Source organism: Anas platyrhynchos, chromosome 6 (assembly GCF_047663525.1).
Source record: "Anas platyrhynchos isolate ZD024472 breed Pekin duck chromosome 6, IASCAAS_PekinDuck_T2T, whole genome shotgun sequence".
Lineage (NCBI taxonomy): Eukaryota > Metazoa > Chordata > Aves > Anseriformes > Anatidae > Anas > Anas platyrhynchos.
The window spans coordinates 28,674,610-28,694,773 of NC_092592.1; the positions used below are offsets into that span (position 1 = coordinate 28,674,610).

At 46.5% G+C, this 20,164-nt stretch overlaps 1 protein-coding gene across 8 annotated transcripts in view; it reads left to right on the forward strand.

The window, feature by feature from the left end:
* The window catches only part of NEURL1 (neuralized E3 ubiquitin protein ligase 1), a 149,005-nt gene extending 129,647 nt beyond the window's left edge, over positions 1–19,358 (forward strand). For all 8 annotated transcript variants that reach the window (XM_072039768.1, XM_027459893.3, XM_027459897.3 and 5 more), the window contains 3 exons: positions 656–1,336; positions 14,963–15,109; positions 16,422–19,358. In XM_072039768.1, the coding sequence (XP_071895869.1) occupies positions 656–1,336; positions 14,963–15,109; positions 16,422–16,663 (1,070 nt within the window). In that variant the 3' untranslated portion in view covers positions 16,664–19,358. The remainder of the gene's footprint in view (positions 1–655; positions 1,337–14,962; positions 15,110–16,421) is intronic.
* The last annotated feature ends 806 nt before the right edge of the window (positions 19,359–20,164 follow it).

Below are 20,164 nucleotides of genomic sequence, written 5' to 3' on the forward strand. Positions count from 1 at the left end.
TTTGTTATATGCCTATGGGTTTGATTTTTAATTGTTTGTCTTGGAGATAATAAATGATTGTGTGTTATTTATAGAAAGCAGCATATGCCCAAGTTCTACACTGTGAAATCCAAATCTGTACTGGTTTGCAGTGAGGACCAGACCACTAATGATTAATTATATGCAGGAATACAAATTAAATTTCGTATGATGATAAATAAATTAGAACTGAACATAGCATTTGTTTCAAAGCAAAAAATATCTAGTTAGAAATTCATTTCCTAGATCTATGAGAATTACTGTAGACAATGAACAGGGCACGAAAACTCAGAGCCTGCATGGGTATTGATTGGCACGTTTGGGGTGTATTTCGTATATTTACACTCCGCTTCCCCTCTCCAAGGAGATCCTCCCCTGGTCAATTCTTTCCATTGATTTTGAGTCCGCCTACTCAGAGGCTGAAAATGGTGGTGCTGGTGTGGAGAGCACAAGAACAGCAATCGATTGCAGATACTCTTTATGGCACTCCGCTCCCATATTTTAAAGGGGAAAATGTATTAATGGTCTCTGATTTTCCCTTTTAAACATCTGAATCAAACCGATTTGCAAACTCCCGGGCCCTTTTCGTTCTCTCTGCAGTGACACCTCTTTTGTTTTCTCCTGCCCTTCCCCGCAGACAGCGAAATCATTCCTCCCGACTGCCTGCGGCCCCGCTCCTTCACTGCCATCCGCCGGCCCTCGCTGCGGCAGGAGACGGAGGACGCCCGCCTCTCGGTCAGCCTGTGCGACCTCAACCTGCAGGAGGAGAGCCTGCACATGACGGCCACCACGTGCCCCATCCCACAGAACTCCCTCAACTCCCAGCACTCCCACCTCCTCCCTTCCCAGCTCGAGAGCGACCTCCGCTTCCACCACCTCCGGGGAGCCCATGTCAAAATCCTCGATGACCAAACCGTGGCCCGCCTGGAACACGCCCGGGACGAGAGGACTTTGGTTTTCACCAGCAGACCCCTTCGGATCAACGAGACCATTTTCGTCAAGATTAACAAGTCCAACTCCGCACGCACGGGGACTCTGTCCTATGGGGTGACGTCCTGCGACCCCAGCACCCTGCGCCCCAGCGACCTCCCCTATAACCCCGAGTCCCTGGTCGATCGGAAGGAGTTCTGGGCTGTCTGCCGGGTCCTGGTGCCCCTCCAGAGCGGAGACATCTTGGGATTTATGGTGAATTCGGACGGCGAGCTGCACCTGAGTCACAACGGTGCCAGCACCGGCATGCAGGTCTGCGTGGACTCTTCCCAGCCCCTCTGGATGTTCTTTGGTTTACACGGTGCCGTCATACAGATCCGTTTGTTGGGTATGTCCGACCCCTGCCTTTCCCAAAGCCTCGTGCACAAACAGCAAGGTGGGACATGCTGTGGGGAGGGGTGGTGGGAACGAATGAAAAAGCTCCCTCCCTACTTTAGCATCAGGTATAATTTTTTTTTTTTTTTTTAAGGGAAAATAAAATAAAGGAATGTGCGTAGTGCATGGCTGCAGAGTTACAAGACATTCCTCTTTCCACTTCTGTAGTATCTTTCATCTGACAGTCTCAAACCTTTTTTTTCTGACAATGAATTAAGCTGCAGAAACCTCTACTGAGTACCAATGAGTCACCATTGACCTGGGAGAAGCAAGGAAGGGGGAGGAGAGGTGCTTTGGGACAAGCTAATCTAGGGCATAGCCAGCAAGAAACATGAGAACGGATTCCCTTTTCTGTGCATTAGCTTTCTGGCAAGTCTAATTCCCCAAAAGCAGTCCAATTGCTTTCCCCAGGCTCATACATGAGAGGCAGGCTGGAAGGCAGAAAGGAAACCCCATACTTCGTAATGCCAGAGGTTCAGAGAGCGTGGTACTGACCAGCACAACAGGAGAGAGGTTTCCTTCTTGTTGTGGTTTAACCCAGCAGGCAGCCAAGCACCACACGGCATTTGCTCCCCCCCCAACTCCTGTGGGATGAGGGAGAGATTCAGAAAAAAAAAAGAAAAAAGTAAAAGAAAGATAAAAGTGACTGATCCACTTTGTGTGTGGATATTGGGCAAGCATCTTCACAAGACCACAAGTGTAGGATGTGGTTGACCTTGAATTTGGACCTTATCATGGTTCTGCTGTCAGAAAGTAATTGATGGTTTCTGAGAACATGATGTAATTCCTGGCCCCATGCTAACTGGAGATTATTTGAAAGAGCTCCTTTCTTGTTTATACTGTTATAGACATTTAAGTACACATATGTTCCTTTTTGCTTCAAATCCTCACTATTAAAATACCCTTTTTACCCAATAAGAAAAACCCAACCAACTAAAACCCAACCAACACCTCTTTTCTTAGGATTTTTGGAGAGTCTTTGAAGATATATTGTTACGAACACACATATCTGTCTGCAGGGTCCAGTTCACATTAACCACAGTCCAAAGTGCCCTAAACAATTTGCTTAAAGTTGACCATAGGCCTTTGCTGTCAGTGTTTTGTGGCTATTAAAGGATCACAGATGACAAATGTAATACTACGATTTATTTCCAGGAGCCCAGGACTCAATCCCTGATAATTCAACCTGATTACATTTGTGGAGGGTACTGTATGTAATCCATGGCTAGCTCTGCTGTCCACCAACACATAATTTTGATAATGGTAGGTGAAGTCAAACAGATCCCAGTCCGAGCAGGAAGATTAAATGCTTCTTTATATGTAAGAAGGAAAACATCCTCAGGTCAATGGGCTTCTGGTAAAACTAAGTCATCGACCAGTACTCCCTTTCATATGAGATCACAAATTCTGGCACTTTTGCACAGAGTGAATAGCTTGTTTGTATGAAATGGGTCAGAGAGGATGTGTCTCAGCAGAAGATCAGATTCATGCCCTCATAGAGAATTCAACAGAGCACTGACTTGAGTGGTGCCCAAGTGGGTGTCCTGCATCCTGGGCAAACCAACTGCTAAGCAAGTTATCTCCCAGTCCCCATGGGTGTCCTCCCTACCTGCTCATGAGTTCTGCCCAAACTGGTACACTGCCTGTAAATGTTTTAGATAAATCCATGTTTTCCAGTGGAAATCTGCTGAGCTGGAAAACTCCACACTACCTGTATTTGTATACACATGACAGACTTCCTGGCCTCTGTTGCTGGAGGAGAAGCTGAAAACGGGTTATTGTTCTTACATGAGATGTAAATGAAGAGAACTGAACCTGCTGACCTTGCCTTGCTCAAGGTAAGGGTAGGACCTTGCAGGGCATACAGCTTTAGCTACGTCAGCTTGGGCAGCAAGCTGCTGTCTCCCAGTTAAAAAATATAAAACAGGAGCTTGCCTGTAGTCTTTAACAAGTGCTAAAATACAAACCAAGCTTTTCAGACCTATTTTTTTCCAGTATAATAATGCTGGAAGCAGTACTTTCCCAGTATCAGTACAGTGCTGCTGCCTGGAAAATTGTGCTGGTGCTGTCTCACCACCGCACATCTCTGCACCTGCAGTAATTATATAGATCATCAATACCCTGATAGAAGGCAAAGAAAATAATGAACTTCCATCTCTAGCTTTTGCAGTGCTATTAGGGAGGTGATGTGCAATGTTTGCACAGCAGTGGAACAGATTATGGCACTTGCCATAATATCTGTCATTATAATATTAGAAAATGTAAGAAGAATATAAAGTGTTCATCTTTTTAATGACAAGCTCCGTCTTCAGAATGCAAACAGGAATAATTTTGTGTGATCTATCTTTTGTAGTTTGAGCTTTATATCACAGGAAAAGACATGTTTATAGTCATCTTTTCTAGCTTTAATGGAAAACGTGAAGTTCCATGTCCTTGAAAGAAATGAGACAGAAATACTGCAAGAAGCATAATTGTACCAAACCTATCTTACATAGCAGATGTCATTCTTCTTCTGGGGGCATGCCATTATTGGAATAATCAAAGCACTGTTATGCAGTATTAAAAGAACATCACACACACAGTGAACCATAAAACACAGCAAATGAAAGTTGTTCTTTCTGCTTCTTCATCTTTTCTGCTTTTCTGGGAGGATGGAGAATGTGGAAAGCAACACCACCACCCTTGAATCTAGAGGTTTATTTTTGATTTGGGGAACAAAATCAAGGAAGGCTCACGGTATTTCACTGGATAATAGAGTTCACAACCTGAGATTAGTTATTTGGTCCTGATCCAGAGAAGGACCAAGCTCAGGGCTCTCCTGGCTAGTGACTTTACCGTGGAAGCTGATGTTTGCTACCAGCAGCTGTTCCATGGCATTGGTACAACATTTCCTAATCTAAATACCAGGGGACACCATCTCCACCCAGGCTGATGGTCTTACAGCACTCTGTAGGAGAGCAGGGCAGTGTGAAGTTGGTTTGATAGTAAAGAATTCTGACTTTTGTTTCAATCTTATCAGCCTGGCATCTTATGCTGGCAGCTTGTTTGCTGCAGGAGAAATAAAAAAGCAGAAAATGAAGATGATGTTGGAAACATTTTTTTTTTTCTTTTTGCCTCCCTACCACAAGGAAAATAAATGAAACCCAAGCACCACTATAGCATGGTGAGAGACCACAGACATCTTCAAAGGGAGGCAGGAGGATGTCAATGTTATTGCAAAGAAAAGGTTAAAAGACAACTTTACCACATGGAGGGAAGATAAATGAAAGGGGAGGGTGCATTAATGTAGCAGATACTAGCATAAGAATATCAAGCTGCTGGCAAATGAAGGGACGCATTTAAATTAGACATAACTGAGGGTAATTAGCAACAGGAATGAGCTATTGAGGGAGGCAATAGATCTTTTTGTCAGTATTGGAAGCATTTCTAAATATTTTAGATGTAAAGTGCTGGTCTTGATTCAGAAATTCTGTGGGTTATGTATGTAGGACAACCAAACTGAAACCCAGATCATCAGGCATGTAGAAATGAAACAGAGTTTGCACATCCTTCAGGAATTCTGTTAGTTCTGGTTTGGGTGGTGGTTTTTTTTTTGTTTGTTTGTTTTTTGTTTTGTTTTGTTTTGTTTTTTTTTTGTTTTCAGGCATTGTTCCTGTACAGTAGACAAAAACAGCCTATTAAAGTTGATTTACTGTTTTCAGCTCTTGCTGGTAAGCGTTTGGACTCTCACACAGTTTTAGCAACAGCTTTGAAAGACTGAAACGAGCCAGTCTGGATACATTGGTCTGGTTTTGGTGGTGTAATTCATTTATGAAGTTAAATTGATCGACCCCATAAGGGTTTGAAATGTATGACTCATGTCTGGAGGAGCTATCACAGCAACAAGTTTATATATTTAGTATTTGGGGAGCCAAATGGTTGGGGAGATTCTTTCATTTTCTTGTGTCTCAGAGTGAATCACCAGAATGTAAAACACCATCCTTCTTCTCCTTTATATTTTTGCGTGTGTCTGTGTGTGCGGTTTCCTTTGTGAATCTCATCCTTTCCAGTAATGTTGAAGTTTTCTTTTGAGCAGTGAAATAATATGTTCCATCAGCAGCTGTACTGATGAAGCTGAGTTGCCAGCTTATCTGCGTCCTGTCTGCATGCACACTTCAATAACTGCAGCCCCTCTGCAACAGCTGCTCAATTTTACAGCTCCCTGGATGTCTCCTCATGCTGGCCAACAGCCTGCATTAGGTGTGGGTACGTGTATTCACATCCATGCTGTGTAAATGCAGAGTGTGCATGGGCTAAGCTCTCCTGCCTCCTTTTCAGTGCACATTGAGCTGGAGCTCATGCTTGGCCACCCACTGCAAGAGATTTAGAAATCAGTTGTTGCTGAGGTTTCCATCCTCCTTTCAGACTTTGCTGAACTTTGTCAGTGGGCTCAGAGCAGGGAAGGGGCAGGAGGCAAGAGCTGACCAGGACAGACCAACTGTGAATCCTTGGGTCCTTGGGATTCCCTGCAGCAGCAGCCAGCAAAATGGAAATAAGGGGCTTCAGGAGGGCACTGCAGAAGCACATGAAAAATGGGGGAAGAGAGTTAATAATCGATGCCTCTTCAGAAGAAGTCCACTTGTATTAATAGATGCCTCTTTAAAAACCTGCCTGTTGTTTTTGTCTTTGCAAGTGAAGTACATATTGCTAATGTTAAGTTGTAAGAGCTGCACAGGAGTATTACAGTACCCACAACTTGATTCTAGCCCTGTGTAGATCTCTCCATTCACGTCCAGTTTTCTATTTAAGGCTTTGAAGGAGAATTAGCACAAAGGGAAACTGTATTGTGAGAGTGGACAGGGTGCTTACAACTTGTCTCCTGGAAAACAGCACAGTCCTGGAGCGTTGGGTGCAGTCAGATGCTTGTCTCCTGGGGCCAGTGTCAGCAATGTCAGAGTTAGTGCCTGCCTGGGGCTTGTGCCAGATAAAGATCTTGTCACTTGTGACACAGGGACCCACTCCTGCCGTGGGTAAGTCAGTGAGCTTTAGCCCGTGTGCTGAGCTATCAGGCAGCATCTGGGCGGAGGCTGGGTAAAGCAAACAGACCTCCTCCAAGTGACAGCCCCAGGGCATGCGAATGTCTCGCCCCTCTACGCTTCCCTCTGTAATAGTAAAAGCGATTATCTCAACTAGGATCATAAACTACCCCTGCATGCAATGAGATGTTCATAAAAAGTGATGTACAGATATCCCTTATCTCAGAACGTCTTTGCCTGCCTACAGTGAATGTACAGGATAAGGGATCATGTACAGGTCTCTCTGAATTACAGCTCATCTGTCAGGAGATAAAATCTGCCTATTTTTTGAGCCAGCACTGGCAAGTGTTAGTTTTTCTGGCTACCGAGAGAGTGACATAGCAGACTAAGCTCTTGCTTTTCCTTCTTTGTCAAACCCCTTTCATCCAGCAGTGCGTCCCATGGAAATTCGGAGCAGTGCTGGCCAAGAAAAGTGGAAGTATTTGTCTCCTGTATGTATCTGCCACCCTATTTATACACGTCCCTCCGGGCAGAGCACAGTGCCGGAGCAGCTGGGTTAGGCAGCAGTTTTCCTTGTGCTCACAGAACCACTTTTGCTGTAGTTTCCCAGTTATCCTGAGCCCACGGGCCTTTTTGAGATGAGGCTGGAAAAGACACCGTTTATGAACAGGAGCCTTTTTGGTCCGAGTAATTAATACCTGTGCTCCTTTAGAGGGCTTTTTATTTTCTTAAACAAGATGTAAGCTACAATTCTCATTTTTCATCCATTTCAGCTACTTAATCCAGGCTCAGTTTTGACCTCTTGTTGGTCCAAGCATCTCTCTGGGTGCTTTGTTGGTCTAGAAAGTGAGACAGAGCCCTCTTCAAGGCTCTTTCACTTCGCTTCACCTAGATGCTCATCGCACGGTGTCCGTGCCCACAGGACTTTTTGGGATGAAGTGCTGATAAACCACTGAACTTCACCCTTTGGGTCAGGAGGGACACCAGCTGGCCTGTCAGTCTGCCATGTGCTCTTTGGCTTCAGACAGCATTCTGGGCTGTAGCATCTGGAGCTTTCATTTCTCCTGCTTAACTGCACAGCAAATAATGGCTGTGCTGGTGCCCTGCTGCCCTTCTGGACAAAGCAGACAGCAACACTCCAGTGAAGCCGTAAAGCACATTCCTTCTCTGATCCACAGGGAAGTCTGAACTGTTCTACGTGTGATTTGGATCTAACTTTTGCTTCCCCAAACTGTGGTTAAGTCTGACACCCATCTGCAAACACAAGCCTCGTGGTTTTGCATGCAGAATCTGCCAGGCTGCTTTTTGACCTTTTTTTTCTGGACATTTCTGTAGCACAATGCAAAATTCCTCATGTTTTCACGGCCTTGCAAAGGACAAAATGTAGCATTGTTCTGGTCAGAAATGCAGTATTGTTCTGGTCAGAACTAAAATCGCCCAGGAAATACTGAATGCAAAACTCCCCATGGATCACCAGCTGATGTCAGTCACCTGAGAGGTAGAGATGGACTGCAGCACAGAGCCCGGGCTCTGAGAGCATGGTTGGCCACAAACAGTGAGCCCAAGGGGAAGGAAGCTCTGGCTGCTGGTCAATGCTGTATTGTTCCCATCACCGTGGGAACATAACAACTGGCTGTGTAAATACATGTGTTTTATAGCATTCAGAAGTGATGGATATGATTACATCCTTCCCTAGCATTATTGTTGATCTTTAACTACCATGTGCCCATGCAGCTACAGGTGCTTTGTTCCTTTGTTTTACTACGACGTATTCAAAAGTCCCTCTTGTGCAAGACCTGGGTGGCCCCATGGGACAGAACAGCTCTCCTGCAGCCTTGACTGGAGGCAAGAAAATGTGATAATATGCATAAATTTACATGGCTGTCCTTTGGAACAGAGAGCGTGCTGAGGGAACAGCTGTTATTTTAGCACTGAGACAAGCTCGCTAAAACCGTGGTTGGTATTTGCAGCTCTCTCTACAGCTGATGGAGCATTTGCATTAGTTGAAAGCCAGTTACTGAAATATAATGTAGAAGGATTTAGCCCTTGCAAAGCTTGTCTTTATAAGGCCCGCCTTTCTGTGGATGTACCACTGAAGGAATACCAAGTTTTCTGGTATCGGTGTCAAGTGAGAGATCTGTCTGGCAAATATCAAGAGAAACCGTGTCTCTCTTCCTGAGAGAAGACAGGGGAAGGAACCCAGGAGATCTCAGTACGCTGTGTCCTGCCACGAGATTGCAAGGTCAAGGGAAGGTACATTGGTGTACAGTTCCAGGTTCCTGACTGCATCTTCAGTATTGGCTTTTGCTCTTGTAATATGCAAAACAGCTGTGTAATTCCACCAAAGTCTGCATTCTCTAACAAATATAGGCATATTTTTTTTTCTGTAATGGAAAGATGAACAGAGGAAAAAAACGAAGTGAGAAAGTTCCACACAGGCTACATCCAGGAGCAGAAAACCATGAGACTTCTTGTTAAAAAAATAGTAAAGACTGAAACTGAGGTCCTACAAGAGTCTTGCATATGGTGATCACGTACTAGGGATCACTATAAGGCCAAAGATCCATAGCAAGTAAAATTAAGTGAAGATATGACACTTTACAGGATTACATTGCTTGAGTATCCAGTCTCTGTAACCTCGCAGCTCGCTAACAGCATAGGAGTGCTTGTTTTATGGGACAGATCTCCATAGTCAGCTGTTTACATGAGCTCAGTACCCACAGATTTTTGTGCCAGATTTTTCAAAGAGCCTTGATCCCATCGAGATAACAAAATCAATGGCCCTGATACACGCAGAGTGTTAAACATGAGAACAGATATTGCACAGATTTTGAGATAGGGAAATTATTTTAGCTGACAGGCTTAAAAATCTGGTTCCCAACAAATAGAAATCAAATTGGGAGTTGTGTAAGGCAGCTAAATGAATGGGACTGTCAAGTGCCCAGTGCTCACTGGGTAAAATGTATGAGAAGTGCATGGCTCTCTTGTGCCCCTTTAAAAGTGCCAATTGAAAGCTGCAGCCAGATTTCAGCCTCTCATCTAGTCATTTCCACTGTGTGCTGGAAGCTCTGGAACCTGCAGATGTGTGGCACAACATTGAAAATCTGTGATTACTATTGGTAATTATCTGGTCTTTATTAGCTGTTGTATTTATGCAACAGATGTGTTCAGAAAGGGGCTCAACATATGTGCAAGTATGTGGCACAAGACTTTATCTTTCTTAGAAACCATGGCAGGATGCTCCCCTATTTTTTCTTTCAGGCACATTTACTTAAGATCCTGGCATAGTCCTTGTGATGGGTATGGGTGGGGAAGGCCCGTTAAAGCTGGACAGCAGTGGTCATTCACCGACAGCACCCTGTGAGCCAGGAAAAACGAAGTTTAAGTTGGGTGAGTTCAAAGGCTAGCCTTGGAGTGCAGGCAGTGGGTATACATTATTTTTATAATACTTGTGAAATAGTCATTAACAGCCTGGACAGGTAATGCAATTAGCAGGAACTCAAAGAACCACCCGGGATGGTGCTTGCCACAGGCATCTGCTGTTGCCAGAAACCCTCCTGGGGACAGAAGTCACACTGTTCATTCCTGTTGGTAGCCAGCAAACCCTGGGCTTGGACTGTTGGTTTGCTTCTTTCTTCCCTGAAAGCAAAGTCTCCAGGCTCTGCAATACTGCATTTCCACTTCAAAGCAGCAGAGATTTTCAGCCTGTGGAGCCTGGTGTCTGCAAGACTTCCATGAGTACAGCCCCAGTGCTCCAAAAGAAACATTGTGCTTGCAGACCTTCTGGGTTCAGATCTGAAAAAGTGCCGTGGGACTATGTAACATCGAATTTAATTATGAGGGGGGGAGGAATAAGAGAGGAAGACAGAGATTTAGTAAAACGGGTAGTCTTACTTTTGTCTCCTTATGATCATGAACACTTCTCCCCATCTGAGACAGCATGAGAAATACTCCGTTCAAATCCCCCAAAACTCCTGGGCACCTTTCTCTGACTGATAGATGTTTTTCATAATAGGCTGGCGCTCAGCCTGTTGTCATTATATGAGTCCCATGAAGGGCCTTGCCCTTCTATCTCTTCTCTCAGGAACAGATCCCAGATGAAGAAGTGCGTTATGATCACCTTGAAATGGCACTCAGTCATTCTTCCGAAGACAGCAGTAATAAGGAAGCAACCTACTGGTATTACTGATCTGTTCTCACCATCCCAGCTGCAGTTGGAGCCTGGAAGTCTGCAAGTACGGCTTGCGAGCAGTGGGTTGGGAGAGCTGCCGAACAGATTCGAGGCAGCTAATCCCTGCTCCAGGTCACAGAAGTGCCCTGGGTATTTCCTTGCAGCGTAGCAAATGTCCCTGAGCACGTTCAGAAGGAGAATACAGGCAGCACATTGCTACTGCCCACCTGGTTTTGCTGTTGTGGTTGTTTTCTGATATTCTCTTTGGGGCCTACACAGTAATAAGTGCTATTCTTAGAACTTTGTTATGAGAAAGAAATGTACAAATAATATCCTTATAAATGAGAGAGTTCAGGGGGGAATGTTAATTGGCAAATTTTGTGTATTTTTAGGGAATATTGCCATTGTATCTGTCCCGTTTGCCAACTTAAAAACTTCGGTGGCACAGCTTTCCCTAGACAGCTGCAATTAAGAGATGAGCAAAAAGATGTATTTTTAAAAGCTGGGACAGCCCCAGGGGGTATCCCCAGAGAGCGGAATGCAATGTTCTGGGAAACCACCCTGCTCACCACAATAGACAAAGCCAGCCAACAGCATCTCCGAGGGCCACAGCTGCTGCGTTTTAGTCACTTTTAAGACCTTCTATAAAAGGGCAGTTATGGATACAGATAACTACTCTCACAAAAATCATCAATACTGGATTGTATCCCAAGAGTTGACCTACCTCACCTTACTTTTCTTTAAGGACTCCAATGCTGGAGATGCCGTAATCTCTCTGGGAAGGCTGATTGCTTTACAGTGCTTTCACTGTCTATATAATGTCCAACCCAAGTGCCGTAACATTCAGCTTATGCTTTAGGAATGCCAGGATTTCTTGTCTTCAGCAGAACTTTCACGGAGAACAGATTGTTTCTTCCCTCATTTTAGCAGCCTGCGAAAGCTGTTATCATCTTGAAATCATAGTATCATACAACATTTTAGGTCACATGGGACCCCTGGGAATTATCTAGTCCAACCTCGGGCTCATTAGTAGGGCTAAGTGCCAAGTGAGCACAAGACCATGACCAGTTGAGTTTTGAGTGTTTCCAGGGACAGGGATACCACAGTGCCTTCAGGCCCCTGCTCCAGAGCTTAACCACCCTTGTATGACCCTGGATTGGTGTAACCTTTCCATAACAGGATGGCATTGTTGATTCATGGTTATCTGGTGACCTCCAGCAATCCCCAGGCCCTTTTTTTTAGGACAGCTGTATTTCCAATTGAATGGTCCAATTCCCTGGCCTGTGTTTTGGTGGCTGATTATCTCTGCTTAAGTGTTACAGTTCTCATTTCATCCTATTGAATACCTTCCCTTTCCTTTCTGACTCTAGTTCTGGTTTGGCAAGACCATTTTGAGTTAAAAACCACGAGCGTACTAGCAGCCTTTCCCCACATGAGGCTGTCTGCACACTCCATGTTCATACTCTCATCTACTGAAAATATAATACTCTCTTTCCTTTTGTGGGTGGACGTACAGGTTCGCTTATTTACACCTCTCCCACAGCGATGACACAGAATTGCAGAGAAAGAGTCAAGCTGCATTGGATGTTCCTAATGTTAGTGCTGCAAAGATAAAACACCAAATGGAATTGATTCAAAATGAAAAAAGGTGATTCTGGTGTGTTCAGCATGTTTGAGATCAAGCATGAGGCAAGATAGCAGCAGAGACAAGTTATCTGGGGGCTTTACAGAGAGGTGGAATGCTTTAAAATCACTATCTAACAAGATTTATTTAGGTTTTTATAAAAATCATGGATTGAAAGCTAGCTTTTGGTAGGAGCTGTGCACACAGTGAGCGTGTTTGGCCTTGAGCGCATGTATCTGGTTTTAGTTAAGCCAGGCTGGCCACACTCATTCCACCCCGCACATGATCTCATTCCGTGCTCCTTGTCATGGTGTCTGCACACCATCCAGCAATATATTAGCAGCGTGAGGAACTTGTCTTATGTTGATTATCCTGTCACCAAGGGAGAAGCGTGTCTTGTCTGGTAGGGAACTCAGATTGTTCTAAACAAAGCTCTATACTTACACTGGAGAAAAGTCAAAAACTGTGCCTTGCATTAGGAGAAGGAGCTGGGAAGGGGTGTGCTGGCCCTTGGGCCTTGGGCAGGGCCATGCTGGGAGGCAGCCCTGCCGCTCAGCAGGAGCAGACTGCAGATCCTGCACTGACAAACTCTCCTTGCACTGCAGAAAGGCCGTTTGCACCGGTGCCAGCAGGCTTCATCAGTTCATATCCGTGAAACCTGGGGCGCCTCCAAATTCCCCAATCAGCCCAGGAAAAAAGTGCTCTTAATAGGCCTTATTTTGCGTTTAATGAAATGACCAGGTTGGTGTTGGAGATGCAACATGCTGTGTGTCAGCCGAATGGAAGAAATGTCTCCGGGCTGCAGGGAGGAGAGGGAAGGCTTGGAAAACTTGTTCAGCTGCTCAGCCTTCGCGTTTGTTCTGTGTGCAGTGAGTGAGCTGAAATCCGTGCCCCTGCTGGGCCTGTTTACAGCATGTGTTACCCACAGGGCAAGTTTTCTGCTACGGTCATCTGTCAGATTGGAGGAGAGGAGACATTGCTAGTGGCTGTCATTAGAGGCTGCATCATTTTGCATATTTACTGAGCCAAGCTTCAGCCTCAGCTCCTGTCCCTGCAAAAAAGGAGGTGCTGCTCTGCAGCATCTCAAGTGTGAGAGTCCCAAAGCCTTTTACAAAAGTTAATTCTCCTTCAGATTGTGCCTGTGAACAAAGTGCTCCTGATTTGAAGAATGGTGAAACTGAGGGACAGAAGGCTGAATAGCTCGTTGTTTATTCTCCCACATGCAGACCTCAGAACAGATTTTAACCCAAACGTGCTCCCTGCTGACCTCCTGGTCCCTGTGCCACACCTGCACTACTTGGTCTTGGTGTGCTGCAAAGGGCAGGAGGATCTAGCATCTGTGCTTTTGTTTTTTTTAACACAATCCAGAGCTGACACTTGGAGTCCCCGCTTCCTGGATTTGGTCCTCACTGGCTTGCTAGTCTCCCTGCAGATAGGAACAGAAAGGCCCATTCTACAGGAGGAAAAACAGGGTTTTTCGGGCCTCCTACTGATGCTTTTTCTCTGGGGAGTAACTCCCAACCCATCAAGGACACTGCGGCTCCAAGCCCTCCGTGTCTCTGGGCTCCTTATAAGGCCACACGGAGAAGCCGTGGTGTTTTAGCGCTGATTTGGAGTTACCCCAGCTTCTCAGCTGGCAGGGAGAAACTTTAAAACTGCAGACAAAACTCGTTCTTGCCACCAAGAAACCATATCTCGGTTCATGCACGTGTGTGCTGCTGTCTCACCACTGTGTTACTGAAGCCCAGGCTGTATCGTTAACAATGAATCTCCTACAAAAACCTTTGCAGCAGCCAGAATTTTAAGCATTCTTTTTTTTTTTTTTTTCTTTTTTTTTTCTTTTTTTTTTCTTCCTTCTGGGAAGGGTTTTAAGATGCTTGTTATTCTAACAGAAGAAGAAGGGAGGATGCAAAGCAGGCTGGGGGGCAGAGTTGGCTTCTCTGGCAAACAGCACAGTAACCCAGAGCTGATGGTGAGCACTGAGAGCAGGAGTCAGCAGAGCTGGGGACATGTAGGAAGGATGTCAAGGATCTCTGCAAGCCTGAGCCATCACAATCAGGCACACAGGGATAAAACATTGCTGATTTGAGGGGGATGTCCTTGATCATCCAAGATTCAAATGCATTTGGGTTGCTTGTCTCTTGGCCAGCCTGAAGCCATTTCTACCCACATTTCTGCCCTCACCTGCTATCCCCTCTTCTGACAGAGGCCACCCTAGAAAAGAGGCAGAGCAATTAACAGACCCGTTTTCCTGATTAGTAAACCCTCACGTTTGTGTCTAGGAAGTCCTTGGGTGACTTAGCATGAATTCATCAGAGCCGGGGATGTATTTTACTCTGGGTTAGCGTAAAGTGCTTTGACAAGGTGATATGTTCTCGTGCTGGAGCCTAGCCCACCCTGCTGCAGGCTTTGTCCTCTACTGGCTACAAGCCCGTCACTGGATATAGTGCTGAGGGCGCATATGAGCATGAGACCATAAGGAAAATAACTGCACTTAATGATCTGAGACACATTAAAGGGCAGAAACAAAGGGTTACGATGGCTAAAGGAACAGCAGCTGATTTCAGGGGCTGTGGGATTTCTGGGCCAGCTGCTAGCATTTGAAAAGGTGTGTAAATACTTTTTTTTCTTGATCTCTTCCCTAGATTTCAAGCTGATAAGACATGAGTCCTGATTAGCATTGAGAGCTGCACCCCCAGCCACACATCCTCAGGCCTTGTCAGACCTGATCTTTAAAAGTAATTGTTGGTTTCTTTTCTCATGGTGCAGGTTCCACCATACTAACCGAGCGGCTGGGGCCATCCACACCAAGCTCACCCACGTCAACACCCAATTCCCCGACCATCCTCTGCAGTGGTGTCTCTGACCCCATACTATCGACATGTGGCTCTGGCCCGCTCTGCAGCTCTATCAGTGGTAAGTGTGGTAAGGTTTCTCTGTCCTCCTTTCCTCTGCCTCCCCCTGCCCACTCCTGCTCTGCCTCCCTTCATGGTCTCAGTCTTGTCTCCCAGAAGGGCTTTAAAAACACAGCAATCAACAGAGGCTCTTGTCAGCTCCCTTGGGGAGGAAGGGAGAGCCTCTGCAAAGTCTATTTTCAGTCTTCTTACGTGAAAGCCGCTTAGATGCCCAGACAGCAATATTTCTCCAACCCTTTTCATCATGAAAAGTCCCAGGGGAGGCAGCAAAGTTTCTGTTATGTTCACGGCCCTGTGACGCACAGCTCCTCCCGGAGCGCTGTGTGGCAGTGACACGTTGCATGCTAACTCGATTTGAGCTCTGCATATGCCTAATCCCCCCCTTTCCCTCTCCACACACCAACACTATCCCTTTCAGAAAAAGGCAGATATTTCTAACATACCAATGAATTCCAGTAGGACTTAGAGAAAATATACATGCGGTACAAATGATAGGATGTTTTGCAGCATTTCTAAAGCCCCAGGGACGTGCATGATCCCACAGCTGTATAATTTACCAAATCCTTGTCACCATTGTCCTAACCAGGGTTGTTCTTTGAAGGCACAAAGGTACTTTCAGTGTCAGGCCTAATAACTTGCGACAGCAAATATTAAGATTTTTAATGTTTTTTTGGGGGGAGAATATAAAAAAAAAAATCATTATCTTGCTACCTCATCGGGCTTCATGGGGAGGCTTTCTCACAGGTGTGTACTATAAGCATAATTACTGCAGCCTCTTGCAGCTCTTGTAGCAGTGTGCTATATATGAGCTAAATGCAGTCCATGTAAGCACTACCTCACCCCTCTGCCGGAGGATCTGCCACGTGGATGGGGTGATTTGTAGCCAGGCACCGTAAACCCAGATCCCTATATCAGACTTAAAGATGAAGTACTGCTTGTCTTGGGAGCTGCTGCCACCGTGTGCCACCATCAAAGCAGATGGCTTGATCTAGCCCTTCTAATTTTTCCTCCTTTGTTAATATTTAGACAGAGGTTTGAAAATGTGAAACTGCTCTTTGTCCCTGCTGCTTGGAAACTGCTGTCTCCTGGTTAGTTTTATGTGGGTGGCAGATCCCAGCAGATGCTGCCTCTCTGCTGCCCTGAGCCTTGGCATGTGAACCAGGTCTCAGCGACTGGGCCAGCAGATCACAGAAAGGATCCCTGAACCTCAAGCATCTATTTCTTCTAGGCTGTGGTTCCTCCCTCTGCAGCTGGCTGCAGGGTGTCAAGAAACCATTTAAGCAGTATGAGTGACCCTGTTCTTTGTGTTTCAGGCACAGCTCCCAACTCTCCTGTCAGCTTGCCTGAGTCACCCATCTCCCCATCCATCTCAGGGCCCTGGGGAGACGAATGCGCCATCTGCTATGAGAACATGGTAGACACGGTCATTTACTCCTGTGGACACATGTGTCTCTGCTATTCCTGTGGGCTGAAGCTCAAGAAGATGGCCAATGCTTGCTGTCCCATTTGCAGACGAGCCATCAAAGATATCATCAAAACATACCGCAGCGCTTAGAGCAGCAGCAGATGCTGTGGTGGGACTAGGGAGGTGGAGAGGAGTCTGTGAAATAACACAGGTCTCGGTCTCTATTCATCACCTGGGAGATTCAAAAACCATCACCCACCACCACCCTGATCCCCACTTCCATGGACAACAGATGACACCAGCTTAGATGCTGCTCTTCTACCCTCCAAGCAAGCCCTGGGACTGAACTCCAGTGCATCAGAGAAATAACAATGGACTACTCTCTCCTACAGATTTTAAATTTTATCTCAACAAAACAAAACAAAAAAAAAAAAAACAAACAACAGCTGGAGCAATCATCCCTTTTCTACACCATACACAGCGGAGAGGAATCTCCCATGTTTAGCAGGGAGAGCAAGTGGTAAAAGGTTCAGTGCTGCACCTCTCCTCCTGAAGACACGGTGTGTGCAGAGGACACCTTGGCAGAAGAGAAGAAATAAGCAATGATGTGGTTCTGCGTACAACTAGCCTGCCCATAGGAAGCCCATTAGAAAGTGTGGAGTGAGGCAAATATTGACCCAGCAAGGGAGATGCAGTGAGCACATTTGCAGTGGAAGGCCTGGAGCCAGCGCAGAAAAAGACCTGGAACTTTTGAAGCAAAACTCTCCCTATGGACACGGGGAGGAGAACAGTACCATGGCAGTACCTTGAGCACTGTCCTGCTGTTCCCCAGCGGAGGCGTTCACGGTGGGTTTGGCAGCCAACATGGGCCACCCTCCCTCCCAGCAGCATCCCGCCACCTCCTGTCACCATCCTGTTGCATGACAAGCATCTCTCACACCCCATCACCACCGAGCTGACTTGTCCCAAATGGTCTCCATGCAGCACAAGGGATCCAGCAGCATCTCTGCCCCATGGCCTGCAGGAGAGGGAGATGCACCTCCTTCGCCTTTCCTCCCTTTACCATCCAGACAACACTTCTAAGGGAGAAAAAAAAAAAAAGAAAAAAAGAAAAAAAAAAAAGAAGAAAAAAAAAAAAACACAAACAAAACACACAAAACAAACAAATCCAGAAACACACACAAAAAAACCAACCCCATTGGGGAAGAATGTATAAACCACATGTCTGCGGGTCTCATTTACTGGTAACTTTATCACTGTGCTTTAAGACAAAAACAGCCAGGTGGTACTTAGCCAGCCCTTCAACAGCCAGCCCGCCGGCAGGACATGGCTGTCCTTAGGTGTTAGAAGGGGAAAAAAGAAAATTATAGCTTGAGGGGTTTAGTTTGTTTTGGTTTATTTAAACAACCCCCCTGCCCCAGCTGGGAACCCCACTGTGGGTGCCTGTAATGGCGGCCCCCATGGTTGCCATGACAACCACCGCACCACCATGGCCGCTGGCCTGGCCTAGAGCTGCCGGGCCTTGGGTCCAGCCAGGGCAGCTCTGCTGTAGCTGGTGCTCCCTGTCTGCCCTCTGGCCCCATCTTGGTGCCTCCAGGGCTGTGTGGGAGGAAGAGGAGGCACCTGGGCCCAGAGGGGGGTTGCCCACCAGGCCAGGCTGGGGAAGGGCACGGGGTTATGCCCGTCCTGCTGAGCCTTCTCCTGGCATGGCTACCCACAGCCCTGAGTGCAGTGGAGTGGGTGAAGGAGCACCCCTACCCACGGGGGCTGCTCCTGAGAGCACCTGGAAAACATGGCCTTGCTCTGTCCCCTTGAAGAAGTCAATGAAGATGCTGAGAGCTGGAGGGCGCATCTTAGAGCCTTTCTCTAAAGGCACCGCCATCACTGCAGCCTACTGCAGGGACCTGCAGCCACCCCCTGCCCGCCTGGTGGGCAGTCCGTGACTTGAACGCTGATACCCTGGTTACAGGGATTTATGTTATTTCTTTGCACACTTCTCATGTCCACCCCTAACCCAGGGGCTCAGCCCTGTGCTCTGGGCTGGCTGTCAGAAGCCCTGGAGCACCCTGGCTCCTGCGCTTGGACCCCTCAGTGAGGAGTGGGAGGAAAGGGTGAAGGGTGACCACTGCCACGGCAGGAGCACAGCCAGTTTGTGGGCATGGAGCCAGCCTCCAGGACAGCACAGTGACTGGCAGGCATGGGGAGCCTGTTTCAGTAGTTATACAAACACCAGTGCAAAAATTTCAGAGAGGGAAAACCCAATGGGTAGGAACATGTCCGTGGAATAGTGGATGTAGGGAAACGTGCAATAAGCAGCCTCCCAAGCCTTTACCACATCACTGGGACCGGTTCCCTCCTGTGCAGGGCAAGCCAATGGGTACATTTTATTTTTCAAGAAACTCCATCCATGGGTATCAGTGCAGTGGTGTGAATTCCCTTTTCACCTTTTGAATTCAGAGTGTTTTAATATATAACTGTGTTTGTTTTACTGTGGACCAAACTCTAGGAGTTAGCAGAAGCTGAAAGCTCCCCCAGCATCCAAGCTCAAAAATTGGGGTTCGGTCCTGCTCCCAGCATCAGCTGGCCTCCAGTTGTGAGCAGGTAGGAGAGCAAGGCTCTCTCCAGGGAGAAAAAACAGCAAAAGCAGTAACAGTAAGAACAACAGTCCTAACCTTTTGTTTTTGTTTGAATTGTGTAGGTTCCCACGTACCTCTGTGTTCTTGTGTCATTTGCATTTCATCGCTTTACTTTAAAATGTTTTGTGTTCTGTTTAAAGAGAAGAATAACTAATTGTGAAAAATTGGATAACTGTGATTGTGAATAAAGTTGATTTAGGCATCCTGCAGCAGCATGAGTGACTGAGTATTTGCCACTTCAGCAAGCGTGGCAAAATGTTATAGGCAGGCAAGAAGAGGTTGAGTGGCATGAAAGCTGCTTCCTTGTGACCCCCTGCAGCCCTCCTCATGCTTCAGGTACGGCCATCCATCCCCAGGGCTGTCCCTGGTCGGCAGCTTGTGGGTCCTGAGCCCAGGGGACGAGGAGGAGGAAGGAGGAGGAAGAGGGGGAGGATGCTCCCGAAGTGGTCCAGGAGTGGCAGAACTGGTGCACCATCGCCACCTGGTGTTCCGCGCCCACCACTGCACTTAATCTTTATTTTTTAAAGGGTTGATTTTGCTCCTTTTCACAGCTACACACACGTGGGATCAGAGGAAGTAGTCTGGATACAGCATAGCTCTGATGGTGGATCTCAGAGAAAAATGGAGAATGAAGGGAAAAATTAATAGTGGGTTACAATACACAAGGGTGTATGTTAGAGTAATATCTTGGTTGCATTGGCCTAGAAAAACCCTTCTAACCCTAAGGACCATGCTACACACACAGAAGAGAAGGCACAGGTCCCAGGCATGCTCCTCATACATATGTTTGTACCTTAAAGCACCCAGGACTGGGTGCTGCCCTGGTAATTCCTTGCAGTTTTCAGAGAGCTGGGGTGCCCAAGCAGGGCTCCTTGTGCATCACCCACCTACGTGCCAGCACTTGTGAGATGCTCCTCCATGCTGTTTGCAAATGCTGTGCCTCTGAAGACAGCTGGCCCATCTCCAGGGACATCATTTCTCTGCAAGATGTTTGTGAAGTGCTGCAGCAGGGAGC